Source organism: Athene cunicularia (genome assembly GCF_003259725.1).
Source record: "Athene cunicularia isolate RWA chromosome 1 unlocalized genomic scaffold, athCun1 chr1_part2, whole genome shotgun sequence".
NCBI classification, from domain to species: domain Eukaryota; kingdom Metazoa; phylum Chordata; class Aves; order Strigiformes; family Strigidae; genus Athene; species Athene cunicularia.
This window is the reverse complement of record NW_020799092.1, coordinates 32,535,764-32,557,485: the sequence shown is the minus strand read 5'-3', so window position 1 is coordinate 32,557,485 and position 21,722 is coordinate 32,535,764. Positions and strand designations below refer to the sequence as shown.

Here is a 21,722-nt window from a genome sequence, read left to right as displayed (position 1 = left end):
GATTTAGGATGACAATTTCTGATGTTACTCAAAGCCCTTCTGCCCTGGCTTGCTACATCAAACTTGTTTCACACTGCCTTTCAGAGGGCTGTCGGGCTCATCACAGGGCTAACCACAAAGCTCCAAGTTCATGTCACTTAGTTTTACTCTTCTGCTTCCTATCTTTATAGTTGGGGAAAAAAGGGGGGAAAAAAAACCAAAGGGGGAGAGACAGAAGAATCTGATCCAATACAGACTCCCTTTATACATTAAGCTATTATAATCTGTTTAGGTTTTGGGGTTTTTATTTTGAAACAGTATGCCACAAAATGTAAGTGCTCCACAATTTTTTTTTTGCATGCATTTCGTTTGATTGTATTACATGTCGGCAGTCTGGAAGTTAGCAGTCTGAAGATTAAGAGGTAGGGCCTCAGAGTTCATGAAATGTGTAAGTAAATATTTTGAAAAATACTTCCTGTCAGCCTAGTCTTAGGAAAATAGATACATAGTGTGTGTCAAAAACTCAATTTTTTTTTTTCATTGAATGGCTGCAGAGTAAAGCAAAATCATGCATGTATTTAATTACAGTCTTTCATGCACCACATTTTAGGAAGATACAGGAGTAAAACGTGTGATGACTGAGAAGGAATCCCTCTAATTAGTGGCATTCAAAGTTCTGTTTACAGATCAGATGAAAGTGTAGATTTAGGTTGCATGGGAAACAACATGGAGATAAAGTACCTGATAGCACATGCTGGTTGGGGAAGGGAGTTTCTGGGACAGTTCTCTTCTTACAGTCACTCTTCCCTGTCTCTGTTCACAAATCCTCCAGAGCCTTGTCCCCAAGCTGCAGTGGCCTACCGAAGAGAGGTTGTTCCTCTTTTGGTCTTTTACTTTTCTGTCCCTGTCAGCCATTTAACCTGTTTATTTTATCCTCAAGGAGAGAGAAAGTCTTTCATATTGATGTGGTAGCTGCTAACTTGAGATCAAACTAATTCTAGCTGTAGTTATTTTTAACAGTACAACATAACAATCCATTATGCTCCAAATAGGTGGGGTTATTGAAAGCTTTATTTCACGTGCTTGTATACAGGCAAGCTGACGGGAAGCAGATGTTCCCTTAGCATACTCTGAAGTTAGGCCAGACAGTGTAAGCGAAACTTCCTTAGAGGTACTTAAGTCAGAGTTAACAAGAAAAGCAAATGCAGAAATAAATGAATTGTCTGTTATTTATTTATTTTTGGCTTTGTTTTTTTTTTAATTGGTGTAATTTCTGTTCCCTTCAGCAAGGCATCCTGTCAAAACTAGTTGAGTTCTTTAGAAGTTGGTTTCCTTTTCTACAGTATAAGAAAAATGATGACATACTTCACCGACTGGTAAGTGATCACTTTATTTTTTTTCCCATTTCCTTTCCTGATCCACAAGTCTTCCTCTCCTCCATACCTTGTCCTCTGAGCACCATCTTTGGTCTGTATTGTTGGTTTTGGCTCTAAGAGTTCTACTTATTCTTCATATAATATTGATTCTGGTTTTCAGAGCCACTGTGCCAGGCAAATTGGGCACATAAGAACAGGAACAATATCAGTAGCCAGGTTGAAGATGTTCAAAATGTGGAAGAGAAATTAAAATAAAATGTGTGGGAAATTAAAGAAATTCTTGAAAGCTGAAAGAAATTAACCTAGCTACCCCCTTCAGTGGAAGGCAGCATGGAGACTCTGACTGAGAAAGTCCGTATGTTGCAGCCTCATGCCGTGCAGACACAGCTCAAGACAGAAGGCTCTAGAGATTTACCTGAGTATTGCTTCACCCTCTTCACCTTCACCACTCCTCCACAGTGCAGCTCCACTACTCCTGGACCCGTCCTGGCCTACTTGTTTCTGCACTGCTGTCCACAGTTCATCTGCATCTGGCAAAAATAAAGCAAACTAAGGCACCTCCGTTATAGTGCTTCAGAACAGCATTGCTATTAAGAGCAGGTGACATCTGTGTAGAGGCCTGGCTGTAGGGAGAGGCAAGAACAGGTCTCTGTACTACCTATGTGCTCTCTGCAGTTCAGAAGCCAGCTGGGTGTCCATCTACCTCACCAGAAGTTGTATTCTCCTACTCCTGGAGCCTGCAGGAACTATTAGGGCTGAAGTCAGCCTGTGTGGGGTAGATCTGAAGGGTGATAGTTCTACCTCAGATAGCTAAAAATAGTTTTGTGCTGCCTTTACACCCATTTTCTGCAGCACCACTTTCTAGCCAGTTCAGTCCCTAGCCTGGGCTTGTCTGAGATGTGCTTTAACTTGCACCCAGCTGCTTGAGTTGCCTAGTCTGGCTTGCAAATGTCACAGTCAGACTGTTCCAGAAACTAAAACTTAGAATTTTGATTTATTTTTTTCTAACGTTATGTAGGGATGATGTCTTCAAATGTAGCTTAAAAAAAAAAAGAAAAAAGTTGAGCAATATGAGAAGTTAGGGGTTTCCATTTCTCAGAGAGCTCTGCCGAGTACAGTTGTGCTCTCTTCTCCCTTATCTCAAGAGGACAAAATTTCCTCTGAAACTTCTTATTAACGATCTTTGGTTGTCTTTTTCCTTCCTCCCTCTTCCCCTAGGAATCAAAGGTGTCATCTTAGCTTTTTTTAGCCTTACTTTCTTGAGATGGAGACACAACCAAAGAATATGGAAAACATGTTTCTCCTGCTGCTTGCTACAGTAGGGTACTGAAATGGCACAGGATGCATCGGAGGAGGGAAGAGTTTCCTCTTGCACACCATCCTGAAACAGATGTTTTCCATTAAAAGTAGAATGCAAGTTACCTCAAGTGACATCAATGTATGGAATTAAACTTTTGACTAGCTATCATGGTTTTGTAAAGAATCTCATTCTGTCAATGACAGAACTAAACCAATTTTGTACTGTGAAATGTCATAACTTCTGTTAACAGCTTTTATTGGAGGGTTTTCAGAAATACTCTCCTTTCCCTCCTGTAGTCTGGCTAGATGCAAAGATGCACGAGTTCAATGTTTACTGGGTTTTGTTAAGACATTCTTAACTTGAAGTGTTCTGTAATTATAGTTTGGTGCAGTATGCAAATTAAAATTTCAGGGGACTTCTCTGATGGATACATTTGTCTTCAAGAGCTGTGTATTTGTCTTGAAGAGCTGTGGTTGTAGGGAAAAAAATAACAACTGCTTATCCTGGCATCAAGTCCACAAGTAACTCCCTGAAGTTTGCCTGGAGTTTAGCAGGTGTGAGGTCTTCAGAGTTCCATGCTGTTGCATGTTTAGATCAAGTTCCCTTGGGAAAGGCACAGAATCCTGCAGGAGAGGACTTCACTGCCTTGACTTGGGGCTTGAGACCAGTGCATTGACCTTACTGTTATTAAGTGTCCACAGGTGACTTTTTGTTGACTGATTTCTAATCTCTCTCTTACTCTTTCTAATTTTTGTTTGTTTGTAATGATGTAAATTATTTCATGGCTTAAAAAAAAAAAGTGTTTGCTGTTTTATTAATGATCTTCTGATAGATATAGTACCTCTCTGATTCTTACGCAAATATATTGGCATAATCTATGGCATGTTTCCAGGTATTGTTACTATCTAGGTCACATCACAAAGTCAATGTGATGCATCCTGCAAGTCTGAACTGTTAGGTAGTGTGTGAGTTTTAAAGTTAAGCAAGTTTAATAAAAACAAAGTAGCTACTTGTGATATATGTGGAACATTCCTGCAGTCTTTGCGAGTAGATTGTTGTCAGTAGAGTGTCTGGGTGCTTTTCTTGTTCTGCTAACTTAGTTTTAAGAATTTGTATATTCTTCACTAATGCCTGTTTTTTCTCCTGCCCATTTGTGGTAAGGATGTTGGATTTCGATTTGACACACTCCGTACCATCCTGCAACAGGAAGTTCTGCTGCAGGAGGATGTGGAACTGATTGAGTTCCTTGACCCCAGTATCCTGTCTGCAGGGCAGTGTAAGCAACAGGAAAACAGACAGCTTCCAACACTACGCTCCCTAGCAACTCCTAATATTTGGTATTGTACAGAGAATATCTACAACTGTATTCACTGAGAAACAAGCAAAAAATATATTGTGTTTCCTTTATGTAAAATGCCGCAATAAAGCAACTTTTTTTTTTCTCAGGTCTTTGAGTCTTTGGTACCCTAGTCCCCAAATTTTGGTATAAGCACGTTTTTTTCCTCGGACATTTTATTGAAAGAGTGAGTTTTAGTCTGAGACAGCTACATGAACAGCTACATGAATGGATACTTCCAAACCCTACTATGTGCTATAAGAAAGAACATGGTTGATTAATTCATTAATTTCTAAAGCTATACAATGTTGATTTTGACAAATGAGATATGATTGTGAAGACTGAATTGAAAAGTGTTTTCTTTGCCTTGATCTTCATAAAATACATTGGGTGGGTGGGTGCGTACAATTAATTTTTGGACATAGAATACCAGAAGGACAGACTACAGTCTATTTAAATAAGATACATTGAAACCAGCAGAGGCTGGTGAAATTCACCAATACTGAAGGAGCTAGTTGCAGCAGTTGCTGAACAGTGACCACCTGTATCTAAAAAATAACAAGGACTGTGGGTGTTCTGACAGAGTGACTTTTTCAGAAATGGACAGAAATCAGTAGATAAAAATATCTCCTAACACAGGCCAGTGCTATGTTTTCTTACCTATGTTAGGAAGATAGATAAAAATATTATAAAGCCACAGCAGGGTAAAAAACCCAACTGTTTAAGCTGTAATATGTCATTATTGATGCTCTCTGTCAAAGGAGGGAACTTATTAACCAGATTTTTCCAGTAGTTTGTCCTGGTCTTAGCACTATTCATTGTTTCTTTAACTGTTCAGATGATAAACTACACTTACAAAATCTGTGAGTATTGCTTAGCTTACAGATGACACCAAGTTTGTAAGTATTTTGACAGAGTGAAGTTCAAAAGTAGCTTAGAGAAATATCTTGAAATCAATAGAAAAGTCAATAAAGACAGAAGTCTACTGCTACACTTGAGCAGGAAAAAATAACAAACACAAAGTGGTGAATAATTGGGTAGGCAGTACTACTTCAGAAAAGGATATGCACAACATTGCAGAGCATAAATTGAATGAGTCATTAAATTATTCAGAAAACGGCAAACCTTATCCTGGTGTCCTTGTTATATGCAGGACACAGGGGGTTACTTTTCTGTCTGTTTCCCTAAGCCTTGTGTTAGACTACAGCGTCTGGTTTTGGATGCCACACTTGGAGAGGCACAGGTAATTTAGAGGCAGTCCAGAACAGAAAAAGAAGAATAATCAGTTCAGAAAATGTAATCTTTCAGGGACACTAGAGTGTGCTAGGATTATTTGGCCAAAATGGAGAAAATTGAGTTGGGAGGGAACAGTGTTACGATGTATAGAGGGTAGTCAATAAGAAGGTGGTGATCAATTGTTTATTCTGTTCAGAAAAGGGAAGGATATGAGGGAAAATAATGTGATTAATTTCTCAGTGATTCAGACTGGACTTGGGGAGATCTTTTGAACTCTTAAGGAGTTGAAATAGCTACCTGGGTGGCTTGTGGAGTCTCCTTTTTCTTCTTCAGTCTATCTGCAGTGATCTGGGTTGACCAGAAGCTGAAAACAGACAAAGTGAGCTCTTAAATCCCTTCCAGTCTTTCGTTGTTGTAATTAATTTTTTTGTGTGATTTATTTTTTTTAATGTACCGAGGAAGTGATAAACTGTGTGTCTGTCCTTTTTAAAGTTAATTGCTTATCTGGAATATTTTAACTCTGGACCTTTACTGAAACCTATCAGTAGCCTTGAAGACTTAACACTTGTAAAGCTTGTTAAAATATGACCACAAAACTGTCCAGAAAATAGAAACCCAGAGATCATGTCTTATTTTAGAAATGGGAAAATACTCCTTGTGAAGACTTCCAAAATTAAATACAGGACATGCAGCTTTAACAGTGAAGAAAGTGAATATTTATCTTTCAAAAAAATTCTGAAGAAGTAAAGTTGTTATGCACCTTGAAGCCCATATCCCATCCAATTCTGTGAAGCCTGCCATAATTATACAAAACCACAACTATAATACTATACATGAAACATGGTGTGTTTTCTAGCAGTTACTTATTTTTGTTGAATTTTTCTATATGAAAATAACAGCTTTATGGAGTTTTTAAAATGTCCTTGAGAAATAACTGAACTGAGCCACTAGTAATTCCTTAAGGATTTTCAAAAGTTGCCACATTATTTAAAATATTATACAAGCCATCTTTTTAAAATGTGTTAAAAACTAGTGGTGTGTTGGTATCCAAGTTAAATGAGTCAGACTCTGAAAAAAATAAAGCTGGCATTACTTGAGGGTTTTGTTACCAAAAGAAACATGCCCTTCCCTACTGTACTCTTGAACCTGGAAGTACAGATATTCCAGTTCTTACACACCCTGGCTTATAATGCTGAGTAGCCAAGATTTTTCTTTTTCTATTGTTTTTTTTTTTAAAGAAGTCATACATGTAAGAGAAACTGACCTTACAAAGTGGTTCATCAATCTTCTACTTGTGCCATAAAAAAGTCAGAGAAATATTTCCGTAGAGTATACCAACCAATATCATGTATGTATACATCTGAATCTGCCACTAGGAATAGTTTTTGGTGTATAAAGCTCCCTTCAGGACCTATATTAAAGCCCCTTAATGTTGTCATCTCAAATGTAACTGAAATCTTCATGATTTTTCCACTTGTTTGACCTCAGGAATCTGTAGTTGACAATACTTTCTCTGTTTGCAGGGATGTCTCGCTGTTTCTTGCCTTTGTAAGTGCACTGCTTATGCTCCCTTCATGGTGGAAGGAATCATCGTGGCTGCTGTGGGGACTAGTTCTGCTTGTCTATGCAGTCTTTCGAGTGTGGGGCACATGGAGGACAGCCAAGTTGCAAATATCCCTGCAAAAATACTGTATCCAGCTGGAAGAAACAGTGGCGAATAGCCGAGCTTTTACTAATCTCGTGAGGAAAGCTCTACGACTCATTCAAGAGACTGAAGTAATTTCCAGAGGATTTACCCTGTGAGTCTATATTTCATTTTATTTAATACACAGATCCATTCCGGTCAGATTTCTTCTAAAATTGTCTTGTTACACTGTCTCCCATAACAAGTGGAGTTACTGAAAAACATAATACTTAAAGCTTTCTATTTACATAAAATAGTATAATTACCAATCATACTGAAAGTATGAATTCTAACAAGTCAGTGTTAAAACGCTGCATCCTGAAGGAGAATTAAGTCTCACAAAACTTACATGCCTTTGAAATCTGCTCTGCTAGCAATGAAATACATGAATAAATGGATTTTGAACCAATATAGTTAACTATTTTGGGAGTCACTTAGAGAGTTGGTTGTTTGAGAGTTTTTTGTATCTATTACCAAATATATGTAAATAAACTGACCTGCAAGTAATCATTTATATTTTAGAAACAAAATGACGTGAAAACCATTCTGGTTTTATTTAATAAGTAACAGTCTGAAGTGATGACAACACAGCAATCAGCAAAGACCATCAAAGGTCATTTCCCACCTCAAATAAAGTTTAAATTACTCTTTTTCTCTTGCATACAATTGTTGAGAAGTTTAGATTCTTATATGATTTGCTTCTGAATTTGCCTCTTGTCTCCTTAAGGGACATGAAAGTGTTCCTGGTTATTTAGCTTTTGTAGCTATTGGATAATTTTTGCTTATTTATTAGTGGAAGAACATCAGAACACATTCAGTGTATGCAGTGATCCCAAAGCCAACAGGCCCACTTCTGTGCACTCTAATTGCCATGTGTGCTTTTCCCTTGTAACAACCTATGGTTAGATGTGTGCCAGTTATACTTAAGGTTAAAAGGAGGTGGGAAGCACCGGCAGTTAAAATCCAGTTGATTTGTTTCTATAAACAATAAAAAATTCCCTTGTGTGCACCAAGAAATTGTTCATGCTAGACCAACTATTCTGCACTCAGGCACGTTTTTACATACAAGTAGACAACATTTTCAATTAATTTTCTAGCTTGAGATACCTTCAGTATGCTTCACTGAAGAAATGTTTCATTCTCCATTTGGAATGCATAAGCATGTCTTCAGTCTGCCTAGCTATGTGTTTTGTTTTGGTTTGGTTTTTTGCTGAAGAAGCATATAGTTAAGCAATAGGCAGTCTTATCTTTGCAAACGGGTGCTTAAGAGAAATTATTGTTAGGGCTTGTCCAAGTTACAAATAAGAAAAACATTTGGATTTTTTCCTAAGTTTGAGCAAATGAACTTGTGGTCAAAGTCTAAGTCATTGGTGCCTTGTTCTTTTACTACATATCTTAGATAACAGATGAACAAAAACCAGACTGATCTTCAAGCTGATGCTTGATCTAATAGCCTCTTTACTTAAAGCTTTGGCAAGCTTTTCAAAAGACTTCGGAGTATGGATGGAGTGGGAGAAGTCTGACTGTGCCAGTATCCTCATTGGAACAGTTGTTCGGTATGAAGAACTCAGTGCTGTATAGGTTTTGGTTTGTGTAGCCTGGAGGAAGTTGTAACTCCAGAGTGTCCTTTTGTGCATCCATATATGCAAGAGATGCTGCTGCACAAGGCACCATTAAATTCTTTGTTGGTGATAGCACTTCATGTGTGATCTAAAAAACTAGCTACCCCTTTTTTCTTCCAGAATTTTTGTCACAGTAAACCTTAGCAAAACAAAGTTTAGTATGTTCTCTTGTAGTAACCTTGTCAAAGTCTTAATGTCTGTTCAGAAAGAGTCACATGGCAATAGAAATGATTGCATCTGAAAAGCTGCTGAGTACCTTCCTATGTCATTTTACATTCTTGAAGGAATGGGATTTCAACCACGTAGCACAGCAGCCTGTTCAATGATATGTACGCTGTTGTTTTAATATGCTGCTAGCTCAGCTACGTTTGGACTGTGCATTAACCATATTGTGAATGGAAAGATACCAAAGCTGACATTTAAATAGTACTGAGTTCAGATTTTGGCTAGCTGTACTTAGCCAAACTCTGATATGGCAAGCCTAGGTCTGCAGCTTTGGCCTGAAGTTCTTTGTGTTCCACTGCTGTTTTTTTCTCCCCATTGCACCATCCATTGCTTTGTTCTTGTAGATTGATTTACATATGCTTTGAAATATCTATGACTTTGCTTTATTCTTCCCTATTTGTCCCTTGTTAATTGATATTTGGCTGTCTTTATAAATGTTAAATTATTCTTGATGAAATTTTGGTCAGTTGTCCACAGCTTCACTGGTTTACTGCTGTGTGGTAGTGACTGCTATATGCTTAACTAGTTTAAGCATCATTTTGCCTTCATCCCCCTCCCACACAAAAACCCCTCAGCACCTTAGAAAAGGAACTAAGAACCCTGTCAGGCCTCCGTTATATTAGCTGCTCTCAAAAGCAACTGGATATTCTGATTTCAGAATGGCCTTCAGAAGTGTTTACCACTGCTGTTAGTGTTTCAGGTATGTCTGCATGGTACAAGCTCTGCGATGCAGAGATGGCCGATACCTCACCAGGGTGGTTTCGATTGCAGAGATTGTGTAGCCAAGGTAGGGCAGTGCTCTGCTCTGGCAGAATGGCAGTATTTCTGTCTAATTGCTTCATTTGCAATTAGACAAATGAGGCCTGATCTCCAGCTGCAGCCTGGGATTTCCACTGGGTAATGAAAGTATGTCCGTTGTCTTGCATATTATAAAATAAAAACTGTAGGAATATCTAATGAAAGGCTGCAGCAATAAGCACCAAGTAGTTATTTCCTTGTCTGTCACTGAAATAATGAGCTTCTCTCCAAAATGCTTCCTTTCTAAACTAGAATCAAGCTCTACAATCACATATTGGTGTATATATAGCATCTTTATAGAACTGCTTTCATGTTGGAGTGCAGTAATAGGTTTTTGTTAACATGTCTATACAAGTTTTTTAAGAAGTTGAGAGCCAATTTAAAATATGGCTTGTGAGATTAATGGAGAAATACATCACTGTTCTTTACAAGTAAAATTGGTTTGGGGCAGTAGGAAAGAGGAAATTGACCCTCACCCTTTTTTTCTTCTTGCTATTTGTGGCTCATACAAAATGTTATCAGCTTTGCATGAGTCCAAATAAAATATATAGAAGATAAATGGAACATAAGAAAGTCAGGGATATGGCATGTCTGGCACATAGACATTTGTAGCAAGCTATACTAATTTAGATTACTGGAATAAAGAATTATTTTATAAAACCACTGAAACAAGCCTTCTGAGAGGTAAAGCAAATCATTTTGCTGAATACTGGCAGTACATGCTGCACATGAGTTGTGCTATATTTGTTCTGTATAGGAGCTGGAAATGTTTACATTGCTGTAGCAGAATATAGATATCTCTCTCTTTTTTAGAGTAGAAAGTTATTGCTCCTTTTCTTTGAGCCTGCTTCTGACAGTTCACTCGGGTCTTGAGTCTACAAACTGATGTGAGAGTTTATCCATAAATAAATACTTCCAGTTCTTAACTTCAAAAGCTAGGGAAACGTTAGAGATTGGCACATACTGTATTACATGGTGTGTTCCCTATGGAATGTATAGCAAGACTAACATTTTAAATTTATGTTTAGAAGTTGAAATTAACACAGTTTGGTTTTATTCATATTTTAAAGTACTTTCTGAGATGTTATATAAACCATTTTATCATAATTCACATAATTTAATATGGTACACAGATATTTTAATAGGGTATTTCAGCTAGCATATTCAATTTACTGCAGTATTTGGTATGAATCTCCTCGTGTTAATCATGTTTAACATACTGATATGTGTCCAGCCTTGCTCACTGGGTGGGCTGCATTGCTTTTCATATTTGACAGTGAAGGTGATAATTTTTCTCCCTTCTCAGTCCAGTTATGCACATGCAGTAGGACTGACATTTTTCCAGCAGGGTCAGATCTGCTGGCTTAGCTCTTCGGTCAGATGGGCTGCAGAAATAGTTACCAGTGTAGCAACCCACCTCAGTCTTGCCAGATACCCTGTGTGCTTTTCCCTTTTAAGTGACTATGGACATGAAATCACCTCCTCACCATACCCTGGGAAAGGTGAAAGCAGAAGCAGACTTCCAGTCCAGCCAACAATTAATCACAATTCATCATCCTGTTGTCCACACTACATCCATTCCTGAGTTGATTCTAGTAAAAACAGTCCCAGCAAGTAGAATGCACTGTTTTCAGTGTTGCAGTCATAGGTTTGGCATCAGACTGTATATGAATAGAAGTAACACGATATTAATCTTTTTTTTTACTTCTCTACAGCTCAGTATTGCACAGGCATGTTTAACATTCACCTAGTTCACAATTCAGTTCATTTCCAGATGAGGCAATTTTCTTAGAGTTTTAAAGCCATTTGGAAGTATATTCTATTAGGCAAATGTCACAGTTTCTTTTAAATGGTGCATTCCTCTGAATATATGGACACCAAAATATATTTTCAGATATGCTTTTAGAGTTGTCTACATTTCTTATGTTACCTTTCAGACTCCCATAAACACAGCTGTAATTCATTGCATGATGATAAAATCTATGTCACCAATCAAATAATATTTCTGCTGACCTAGAGAAGATTCTGCATGGAGAAGGTTGAAAGAATATAGTGTTTTGCATGAAGAGCAATATGTAGTAGCACGCTTTTTTCTGCAAGAATTATTTAAAGAACAAGTTTGCATATAAAGAGGTATATGTTAAATATCTGTGTGTTAAAACTTCCAAAGCTTACAGTGCGCTTCTGATAGTTTTGTATCGGGGATAATGTTATGGCCTTAGTGTATCATCTTGGAAAACTGGAGAAGACAAATATCCTCAGGAGTTTTGCCATGGCTCAGATGAGAACAGAATCAGGCTGTCTAATGAGGAATCCTGGCTGCTTACCTGAAATTTTTTTTAAATATGTCATTAATATGATGGAATTTTTTTTGTTCTCATAGTTACTGGGTGGTTTGAAAAAGTTTTCTAAGTAATGGGTAAGAAAATCTGATGTACTGTCTTTTAAAAATACTTTAGGACATCTGTACAGTTGTATCACATTTTACTTTTCAAGTTTGCTTGACAGGGTCAGTGCCGCTTGCCCATTTAATAAAGCTGGACAGCATCCTAGTCAGCATCTTATTGGTCTCCGGAAAGCTGTTTATCGATCTGTCAGAGCCAACTTTCGAGCTTCAAGACTGGCTACTCTATACATGCTGAAAAAATATCCTTTTTGTAAAAACCTGTGAGTTCAGATATTCCATGATTCCTACCTGTAATTGTGACAATGTTTAGAATTAGATATCTAGAAACATACAGTATCTAATTACATATCTAAACAAGATTAAAAGTAACATTGTAAACTGGGACTTCTGCTTGGTTTGGAACATTCTTTAAATCTTTGTCTTTTTTTGTACTGTGCAGTGTGAGATAAGATTCTGTGCACTGAAAACATTGTCCCAGTTACTGACACCCATGTCTTTGGTGTGAGTACTCATAATGTGTTTCAGAGTCATTTGGGACTTTTGTTTTATAATTCCTCTTAGCCACCTCTTTCCCTTGCACCAAAATACTCTCTTCTCTAAACAGTATGACCTTCCACTCAACATTCCTCAAAGGTAAGTTGATTACCTGTTTCAGACAAGCTGAGTGAAATTTGGATCACATTAATTAGCCAAAAAGCACATTAAGAGTGAGGAGTTTCTACTCTGAATCAAAGCAGAACACTTTGTTCAGATTCCATTTTGTGAAGTGTAATCTGTATTTCTTCAGTGAGTTATATACTTTCCTTAATGGCACTAGCCATTTTAAGTTTTTTTTTCTGTTTTTATTGTACTATACTGTACTATATAGGAAATAACAATGTCTTCACGCTGTATTATGGTAAAGACTAAAACAGATATGTTCCTGATCTGAAAAAACACATGCAGGGAAACAAAAGCTGGTGGTAATGTGAGAGTTGAAAATCCGACATAGCAAATTACTTGTTTTGTCTTCCTGGAAAATATTTGACTAATATATCTTGCCTGGAAAATGGATGGATATATTGAGTGATGATGTGTACACACACAGAGGCACACAAAGCTACAGGTGCATGAATTCATTTTGAAGGAAATTAGTATTTCTTTGCAAAATAGTAAGTTGTGTAGGGATAGGCATCCTCATTCTAGGCTCAAGACCACTCTTAGCTCTGAGGAGTAAGGTGTATTTGCTATGTCAAGAAAGAAAAAGATACTCTGACTGCTTCAGACACATTGATAAAAGCAATTGATACCTACCTTGAAAATAATCAAGAATCACTTCTAAGAACGTGAGAAGAGAGATCTGAAAGCAGGATCAGTTACATGGCCTTCCCAAATATCCTCCAGCATCAGGGAAGTCAGTCCAGCAGTGGTTGTGACAGGTGTGTAGATTGTTGCTGTGGCAGGGGAAGTTACAGGTTCAAGGAATATTGGCATGTATTAGACTGTCCTTAAGTTTGGTAGTTTTGTAACTACTAAATTTAAGGAATGACTTAAATTAAGGAATGGGAGAAAGTAAAGTTTTGTTTACTTTGGATAATTTGACATTTATATCTGTCTCTGAAATGTTTTAAAGATGCAAGCAGCATTATGCCAAATTTTCACAAAGGTGTCACAGTAGTAAGGTCCATCAGTAATAAACTGCCAAAATTTATTGAAGTTATGTGTATATAGTTCTTGACAGATAGAAAGGGAAGCATTATATTTGTGCAGAATGTAGTGGCAAAAACAGTGGTAGCATGTGAGCTGAGATGCAGGCTGAGCCAATTTTCCAGTGCATGAAAATTGAAAGTAAGGAAATTAAATGTAAGGAAGGTGAGTGAAAGATTCGTCCTCTCCACCAAGATAATTAAGAACATCTTTAAGGTAATTCCAAGTTGCCTTAGTTTGAATTTTTCCCTGCGTATCATGAATGCCTGAAAATGTTATGTGTATTACGTGGGTATTGATGGCAAGGAGCATCTTTCAAATAGATTCCAGTGCCTTGTGCAATTAAATAGTACTGTTATGCTGGAGGGGACAAAGATTCCTTCATGTCGAAAGCATTCACAGCTGCCACTTGTGACAACTTTAATGCCCTTGTCCGTCATCAGATTGGTAGCACAAATCTGGCCTACAGCAAGGAGAAAGAGGAACTGGAGAGATTAAATAAAGTGAGATGATAAATTGAAGGAAAGGAATGTTGATAAATTAAAGAAAAGGAACTCCCATTCAAAGTCTGAAAGTGAGGTCCCAATTCTGACTTTTACAGTTCTTTTTAGTAAGTTCTGCTTTGCGCAAAATCAGATGTTCTTGACTTTAACTCCTCTAGGTTGAGTATGAATTGCTTTTTGAAATTTGCTTTTTCTGCACATTGTGAGAGACATGAATCCAGTAGCACTGTTAATGATTTACGCTGGCATCAGCAAAACAAAATGCTTTTATTAAAGATACTGGACAAACATTCCAAATATTTAAAATTTGGATTAATATTAGAAGATTACATTAAACCCCCCTAAAACCTATTTTCTCAGGTTAGTCATAATACTGGTTAAATAAATATTTTTTGTTTTACTGGATATTGCTTTGTATTTTTGTTGCAGAGCAGATGTATTTCTGTATTTAAGCAAGTGAAAAACAGAATTATTTTCACTTGGAACAATTTTCAGTATAAATTTAATATGTGAAACACCTCATAGTCTCAACGGCAATAAAAATTCAATCTTCCCAGCTAGTACACTAAAGATCAAATCTTAGTTCCATTTTAACTGATGGCTGATCATTCTTTTGGGTGATTTTTCTCTTTAAAGAATAAGGAAGTAGTAATTTCTTAAGAGGGTGAGCAAATACATATGACAGACCCTATTTTGAACCATGGAGTGTGCATTTCATGGAAACATTTAGGTGCATGTGTAAATGGGACATAACCTTCTATATTACAGTTTGCTTTCCTTGGTTGACAGTTTTCAGTTGATGCTGCAACATAGGCATGATACTTGTCATTCAACAACAGCAGTGAGCCTTTGACTCCAGAGATGCTCTCTGTGTGATGTCTAGTAATCAAAATAAGGTCCTAGTCTGAGAGTGGTATACAGGCCTACAAAAGGATAATAATGTGAAGTATGTCCTATTTTCCTTCATCCTTGTGTTTCTTAAAATAAACATGGAAATCTGAGATTGAAGTTTAGAGTTTAGTGAAGATAATTGTTGCCTTAAGGCTATGGTAAACTGAGACATGCCTATTATTAGATATAATGGTTAAATTATTGTAGAAAATGGTATTAAATTTACTAATGTAGTAAAAGGTATACTTTGATTGAAGCTTTCATTTAAAACATTCTTATATATTCGGAACTTTTTAGAAATATCTGCAGCTGAATTTTTCAAGCTAAATTTTCAAGCTTACTATGTCAGAATATCCCTTTCAAAACTAATTTCAACAAAATCAATTTACTTATGTCTTAGTAAGGACTGATAATTTTCTCTACTTTGAAAATTGTGTGCTTAACAAAATCAGCTGAACAGCCTTTTAAGAATTGTTTTCTAAGACAGGTTGCATGCATGTAATGTTAAGTCAAAAAAGTGTTCAGAAATAAGCACAATCTAGATCTTTAAAACTATGCAGTAAAGTAAAAAAAATGTTTAATCTTAAAAACATTTATAGATTTGTATCTCATCTTGTCAAAAAATGCAAACTGCAAATCTTATTGTTCTCTCTTTTACACTGCCTGGAGAGATTTTTTTGTTAGTAATCTTGAGTAGGTTGCTAAACATATACTTTAATGTACTTGATTATTTCTGAGATAAGTCTCAAATTCATACTTTGAATCACTAAGACTAATCCTATTGGAAGCCAAAGGGAAACTGCTTTGAACTTAAGCCACTTTGTTACAACTTCAAGAGAGAAAAGGAAGAAAATATACTTGAGGGGCTGAGCTGGTAAATGTTGGGCTGAGTCTTAAAAACTGTCCAATTTAAGTATTAATCTTAATTGGAGACACAAATGAGCGACTAAGTAACAATAAATTAGTAAAAATATCTTAATTGTTAAGGGTCATATTGATCTGTGCTAATCCATTAGGTGTAGATTTTATAACCATCAGTATTATTTCTCCGGCCAAAATACCTGCAGCAAATTAGGCTTTTATGTTAATGTATATCTCAGATGTGTTAGAGGGAAGTCTGTCTGATGAACATGTTACAGAGAGTTAAAAATCTTAATTCACAGTTTTATCCATGGCAATACAAATTGCATGAACTGATATGTTGTCATTATTTGCTTCAGTAAGAAGCTCAGTAATATTTTAGCTATACAGCTGACTTCAGCGAGTAGAATAAATTCTCTCCTAATTAAAATTTGTTCCCATGTAAAATAGAAAAAAGATGCAATTATACTTTACCCTTACACCAGGCATTTGTATCAAACTTGGTGGACCAGTAATTTAATGAGATGGAAGGTCATATTCCTTACATTTTGTGTGAAGGGGTAGTTGAGTACCTATAGAAACAATTCAGCATTTTCTCATAACATTCTTAACCTGATTTGTTCATATCGGAAAGAGTACATTGCTCGAAATCATAGAATAAAGTCAGAAGAGAGAAAAGAGAAGAGTATTTCTCTTTGAATCTGGAAGATTATAGCAGGATACAATGGCAAAAGTTTAAACTAGAAATTAGGCATTTTGGGTTAAGTATTTACAGGATGTTGTGCAGACCAATCAGTACTAGTTCAACAGATCTCTGCACTGCACTCCATTGAATTGTGTAGTAACTCAGGCAGTACTTCAGTTGGCATGCTAGCTCCTTAATATTTTTATACTCTAGAGCCTTGTAGGTTCTGTGTTATGGAAATCTATGGTTTATTCAGTGATTTAATTATGTGCAAACTGGATGGAGGAAATTAGGTAGCTTATGTTACTGGATGATGTTGATTATCCTCAGCTGGTGCAAGATGGTGTGATACTCCATTTTATTGAAATATTTTGATAGGTAAGACCTGGGTGTTGGACCATATAAACTGAAAAAAACTTTAATTTTATTGTAAGTGTAAGATGTCATTCTCTGATGACAAGGCATAAATAGTGTTATAAACGCAGACATTGGATAGAAGTATTTTAAACTGAATGATATCTTACCCAATTAAGGTGAAATGCGTATAAAATACATTCCATGTTTTTGAGATGCACTGAGCACAGGGAAACTTGCAAATTTCCTCTAGTAAATCTAGTAAAAAATTATTCATTCTCTGTAAAAATTTAGTTATTGCATCATGAAATATTTGAAAAACCACAAATCTTTAAGTTGGGAAAGAGAAAGCTCACACAAGAAAACAGTAAGCTAAACAAAAAGTAGTATCTTCTTTGGGTCATAAAAGCCTAAATCAGAAATGCAATGCTGGGAGGTCTGAGTAAAGATACTTGGGTATTTTTCAGTATGATGTTTCTCCTTTGACCAGCTAGTTTATCCCATGCTTACGTAGCTCATCCCTTCCCACCTGGTGAGCAGGTGAGAATTTTGTAAAGGAGCAGCTTGGATTTCTCAGGGATTTTGTGAGACCCTCCTGTTAGATTTTCAGATGGGAATGTGCTTTTGCAGAGCGAAGTACAAATATTAAATTGTTATGTACAGTAGTACATTAGTGTTCTGTTCTTGCTTTTCTGTGGGTAAATAAGATCAGCCTCCTGACAGAGGTTAGACATTCATGATCCAGATATTTTATTCTGGATTTGACAGTTTATTATTAAGTAGCTTTGCCTTCTTCCAAGCTAATAAGGAATATAAGTTAAACAGATGAATAAAATGTTTTCACAAGGACATAGAATAACTAACCTATGGTTAGTTACTGTATTTTCACTTTAATAGAAAACATTAGCACTAAAACGTCTGCATTTTAGAGCAAAGCACATGAAGGAAGTATGTTTGTGTATATGTGTATGTTTGTGTGTGTGTGTTTAAACTTTCTAAAGGTTTAGTCCTTAGGAAGCTAATAGGGCATGGGATCAGTTCACTGCTTTCATCTATCACATAGAAATGGGAGTGGGAGGGCTACAATACAGGAGGGCAAGGCAGGAGGTGTGTGAGTCCACTGGGAATTCCTAGCTGAGACGTAATATCAGTAAGTGGCTCCTTGGGTCAGACCACACATTTGAGAGGTTTCCTAGGAATATTTTTTTTGCACGACTTACAAATTCACATGTGTCCAAACTGCTTTTTAATAGTGTTCCTGTTGTTGCAGGAAAAGATTAACAAGAAATAACTGGCCTGAGATAACTGGCTCTGAAGGGTTTTGACATGACTTTTCAATCTCTGATGGGAGTTGCCATCCTTGTCCCATGTGCTCCATCTGCTGGGCCTGCTGTCAGGTTAATTTAGAATAGACCCCGTGTTTATGTGAGGCAGCAGCTGATGGCAACAATATATTCTAAGGGATTTGCCTTGCAGGTTTTTGTCTGTACTCAGGCTTCTGGAGAATAAGCTTAATAAACTTCTTTCTTCCTGGATTTAGGGTAGAAATTACGGAGAAATGTAGTTGTTTGTTTAGTGCCTGGACACTTAGTATTGCTGTTTTCTGGGTCACAGAAATATTATTTTATGCAATGTTCTTTTACTCAAGTGGTAAAAATGTTCTTGGGCAAACCATTATTACAAGTTTAATCCTATGAGGATTTAGCACACGGAAAATTTGGGAGCCAAAGTGGATGGGACTTGTAGCTTCCCCAGAAAACACATTAGTTGGACTGGAGACAGGTGCTTGTAATCATCTTTATGTGTCCCAAGAGATGAGAGTCTTCAATTTGTAAATCAAAATATAAATGAAAAAGCATAGTTAAAATTAAGGCCTTATTTTCATGGATGCTTCACAAATATTACTTTTTATGTATTTCTGTGGAACAAATGTTCTTATGACTGTAATGTGTATGTTTCTAATTTAAAGCAAATTTTATTATTTTGTGACGGGGTAACTATCCAAAATGGGCAGAAATCTTGAACTGTTCCTCTTCCTCCCCCCTCCCCAGCCTAAAATTAGTGCTATTCTAAAATAAATGCTGCCTAGTCTATGAAGTATTTTTATCTTTTTTTCTGGTATCAATTATATTGTGCTTGCTTCCTACTTTTTAAGCATTTCTGATGACTGGAAATGCACATTCTCGTATTCCAAGTTTAAACGTCCTGAATAGTGTTGGTGGGTAACAGTTTGCTACTGTTCCTGTCAAGATCATGGTGGTTTTACACAATTTAATCAATAAAATTAATGGTGTGACAGTCAGGGAGCTCCTGTTCTGGTACTGTCTGAAATGTCAAAAGAGCAGTTATTGTGGAGATCTCTGGGTGGTTCCTCCACAGACAGGACTTGCAGGGAATTTGCATCATCCTGAATTTGGTCTATAACACAGGCTACCTTTGAAACTTAAAATTGCACATTGGTTCTCCTCTTTCCTCTGTTAAATATATGATTTCTGGTTTAAGACTGACATGAACTATTTCTTAGAAAATATTTTAAGATATTTTCCTCACTTGAAAGAGATGCAGGGATTTTTCATCAGTCTGTTTTGTTTCTTTTTATCTGTTTGTATTTAGCCAAAGGTGTTTTGTCAGTGTCTTATCTCTCATCCTTCTAAGAGCCTTTAAAACTTGTGCTCTGAACAAGGATTGCAAAACATTCCATTAAACAGGATTCAGGTGAGTTTGCGTGGAATGTATGTGCTTTCATACAAATTACCAGTAATAAGAAACCTCATTAGGTGCTTTTTCCTTTTCTGTGTGTTTAATGCAAAAGTTGCTTTGTTAACCACCTTAACTCCAGCTAAACCTACCCTCTGAACTCAGAGAGTGACAATGTGACCAGCTACATCTGTGTAGTCCCGTTTAAGGAGCTGGGTCTGGGGCTGAGCGAAGAGCAGGTCTCTGAAGAGGAGGCACACAATCTAACTGATGGCTTCAGCTTGCCTGCGCTCAAGGTAACCTCTCCTAGATGGACAGACGCATCCATGCAGGCTCCTGGTGAAAATCTTTCAGCTGTTGTGAAGTTGTGGCTTGTTTGTACTAGCTTGTAGTAACACAGTCAACTGAAGGGGAGATGTAATTAGTCTCATATCACATGTTCCTACATTTATTTGCATTTAGTGATTTTTTTTTTTTTTTTGCATGTAGTTGAAGAGAAGTTGCATAATACATCAGCATTGTTTTTGGCAAATCCTGGAAATTCAAGCCAGTGTTTTATAGTCAGCTTGATCAATATCCTTAAACATGATTTTTTGCTCTCTGTTTTCACTTGATTCCCAGCTGAATAAAATAATTCCCAGATTTGTACTTACATCTTTTTTAGCTAATCTCTTGACTTGAATAAAAAGAGAAACATCATAAGATATAAATTAGTTGTAATTGCCAGGGGAAATAGCTGCATTTAGTTACACTGAGGAGTAGAAATCATAAACTTGAACCCCTGCTGCTATGAGCCGGTGTGGTTCTTTGATCTTTGAAAAACATTTAACTGAACAGAATGACAACCATATAATGGCCTTTTTATGTATTTTGTTTTGAGATGTTAGGTATTTTTAATTTGCATGAGTCAATGTTTGCAATTGGAAAGATCTAATTTGAATGCAAGCCTTCCACACTCTAGTAGTTCTCCGCTGAGGCAGTTCCCTTTTAACATTATTTTTTTAATGGAAGATTCCATTATTATCTGACTTCTGTGTTTCTGTGGGGTTGGCTCTTGTTACATTTTATTCACTTAATTCCTAGACCTTAACTTCTTTTATTCTGACAGTGAATGTTACCAGTAATAGTGATTGCTGTTTTCAGGCTTTGTCTAACTAGTTGTAAAGTAGGAGTTACATCAGATGTAAACTTCTGTTGGGGTTTTTTTTTTGCCTTTTCATTAGCTAAAGTTCTAATTGCAACCATTCATCCCATTTATTTACCCACTTCTTTTTAAGCACAAGCAGCCAGTCAGAGGTTCCCAAGCTTGTAAACTATGTCTTTGTTTACCTGTAATTTGTAGTAATTTAATTGAAATCTGCTTTAGTTCTGCTGGTTGGGATGCTTTCTGGGTACAGTTAAGCTCACAACTAGTAGATCTCAGTTTACATTAACTCATAACTATGTAGGCTAGATGTGGTATAGTTGAACCAAGCTAAATTAACATCAATCAGTCCTCAAACAGATTCTGGCATAGATAATAAAATAGATATACTTCGATAACCTTGGGACATATTTGTGTTGCAAGCCCTGGATTTATGGTCAGTCCTCTTCAGTTTTTTTTTTTTGAATTTGAGAGAACTTGTCTTACTAAAATGCAAGTAAAATACAGATGCGTATCCAGATTTGGTTAATATTTTAATTCAAGTCCATGTCTAGGCCATACGACCAATGTAGCCTGTGTCTTTTGGCTGCCTTGTCCTTGAGCTAAACCAATTTAAAGAGTGAAAATTTTTTTGGCTTAAGAAAAAAAAATTATCAAAGCTGAGAAGGAGACCAGATAGATGTTTTGGGTGAAATTTAGTTGTCAGTAAAAATCATCAGAAGTCATTAGCAGAGAAAGCTGTTTGCAACCCTAAACATCTGAAATTTCCTTTTCTCTCATCATTGTGCCTTTTTTCAGGTAGGTTTTGGATTATTATTATTATTGTTATTATTATTATTATTATTATTGTTATTATTATTATTATTATTATTATTATTATTATTATTATTATTATTATTATTATTATTATTATTATTATTATTATTATTATTATTATC

General features: G+C 36.4%; 1 protein-coding gene across 4 annotated transcripts in view; it reads left to right on the top strand.

The window, feature by feature from the left end:
• VEZT (vezatin, adherens junctions transmembrane protein) overlaps positions 1 to 21,722 on the top strand; it is a 44,575-nt gene that overhangs the window by 6,602 nt on the left and 16,251 nt on the right. For 3 of the 4 annotated variants that reach the window (XM_026862594.1, XM_026862613.1, XM_026862622.1), the window contains exons 2-5: positions 1,266 to 1,355; positions 6,751 to 7,026; positions 12,053 to 12,202; positions 19,789 to 19,936. In XM_026862594.1, coding sequence (XP_026718395.1) covers positions 1,333 to 1,355; positions 6,751 to 7,026; positions 12,053 to 12,202; positions 19,789 to 19,936 — 597 coding nt within the window. In that variant the 5' untranslated portion in view covers positions 1,266 to 1,332. The remainder of the gene's footprint in view (positions 1 to 1,265; positions 1,356 to 6,750; positions 7,027 to 12,052; positions 12,203 to 19,788; positions 19,937 to 21,722) is intronic. The other variant, XM_026862604.1, reaches the window with a different exon arrangement.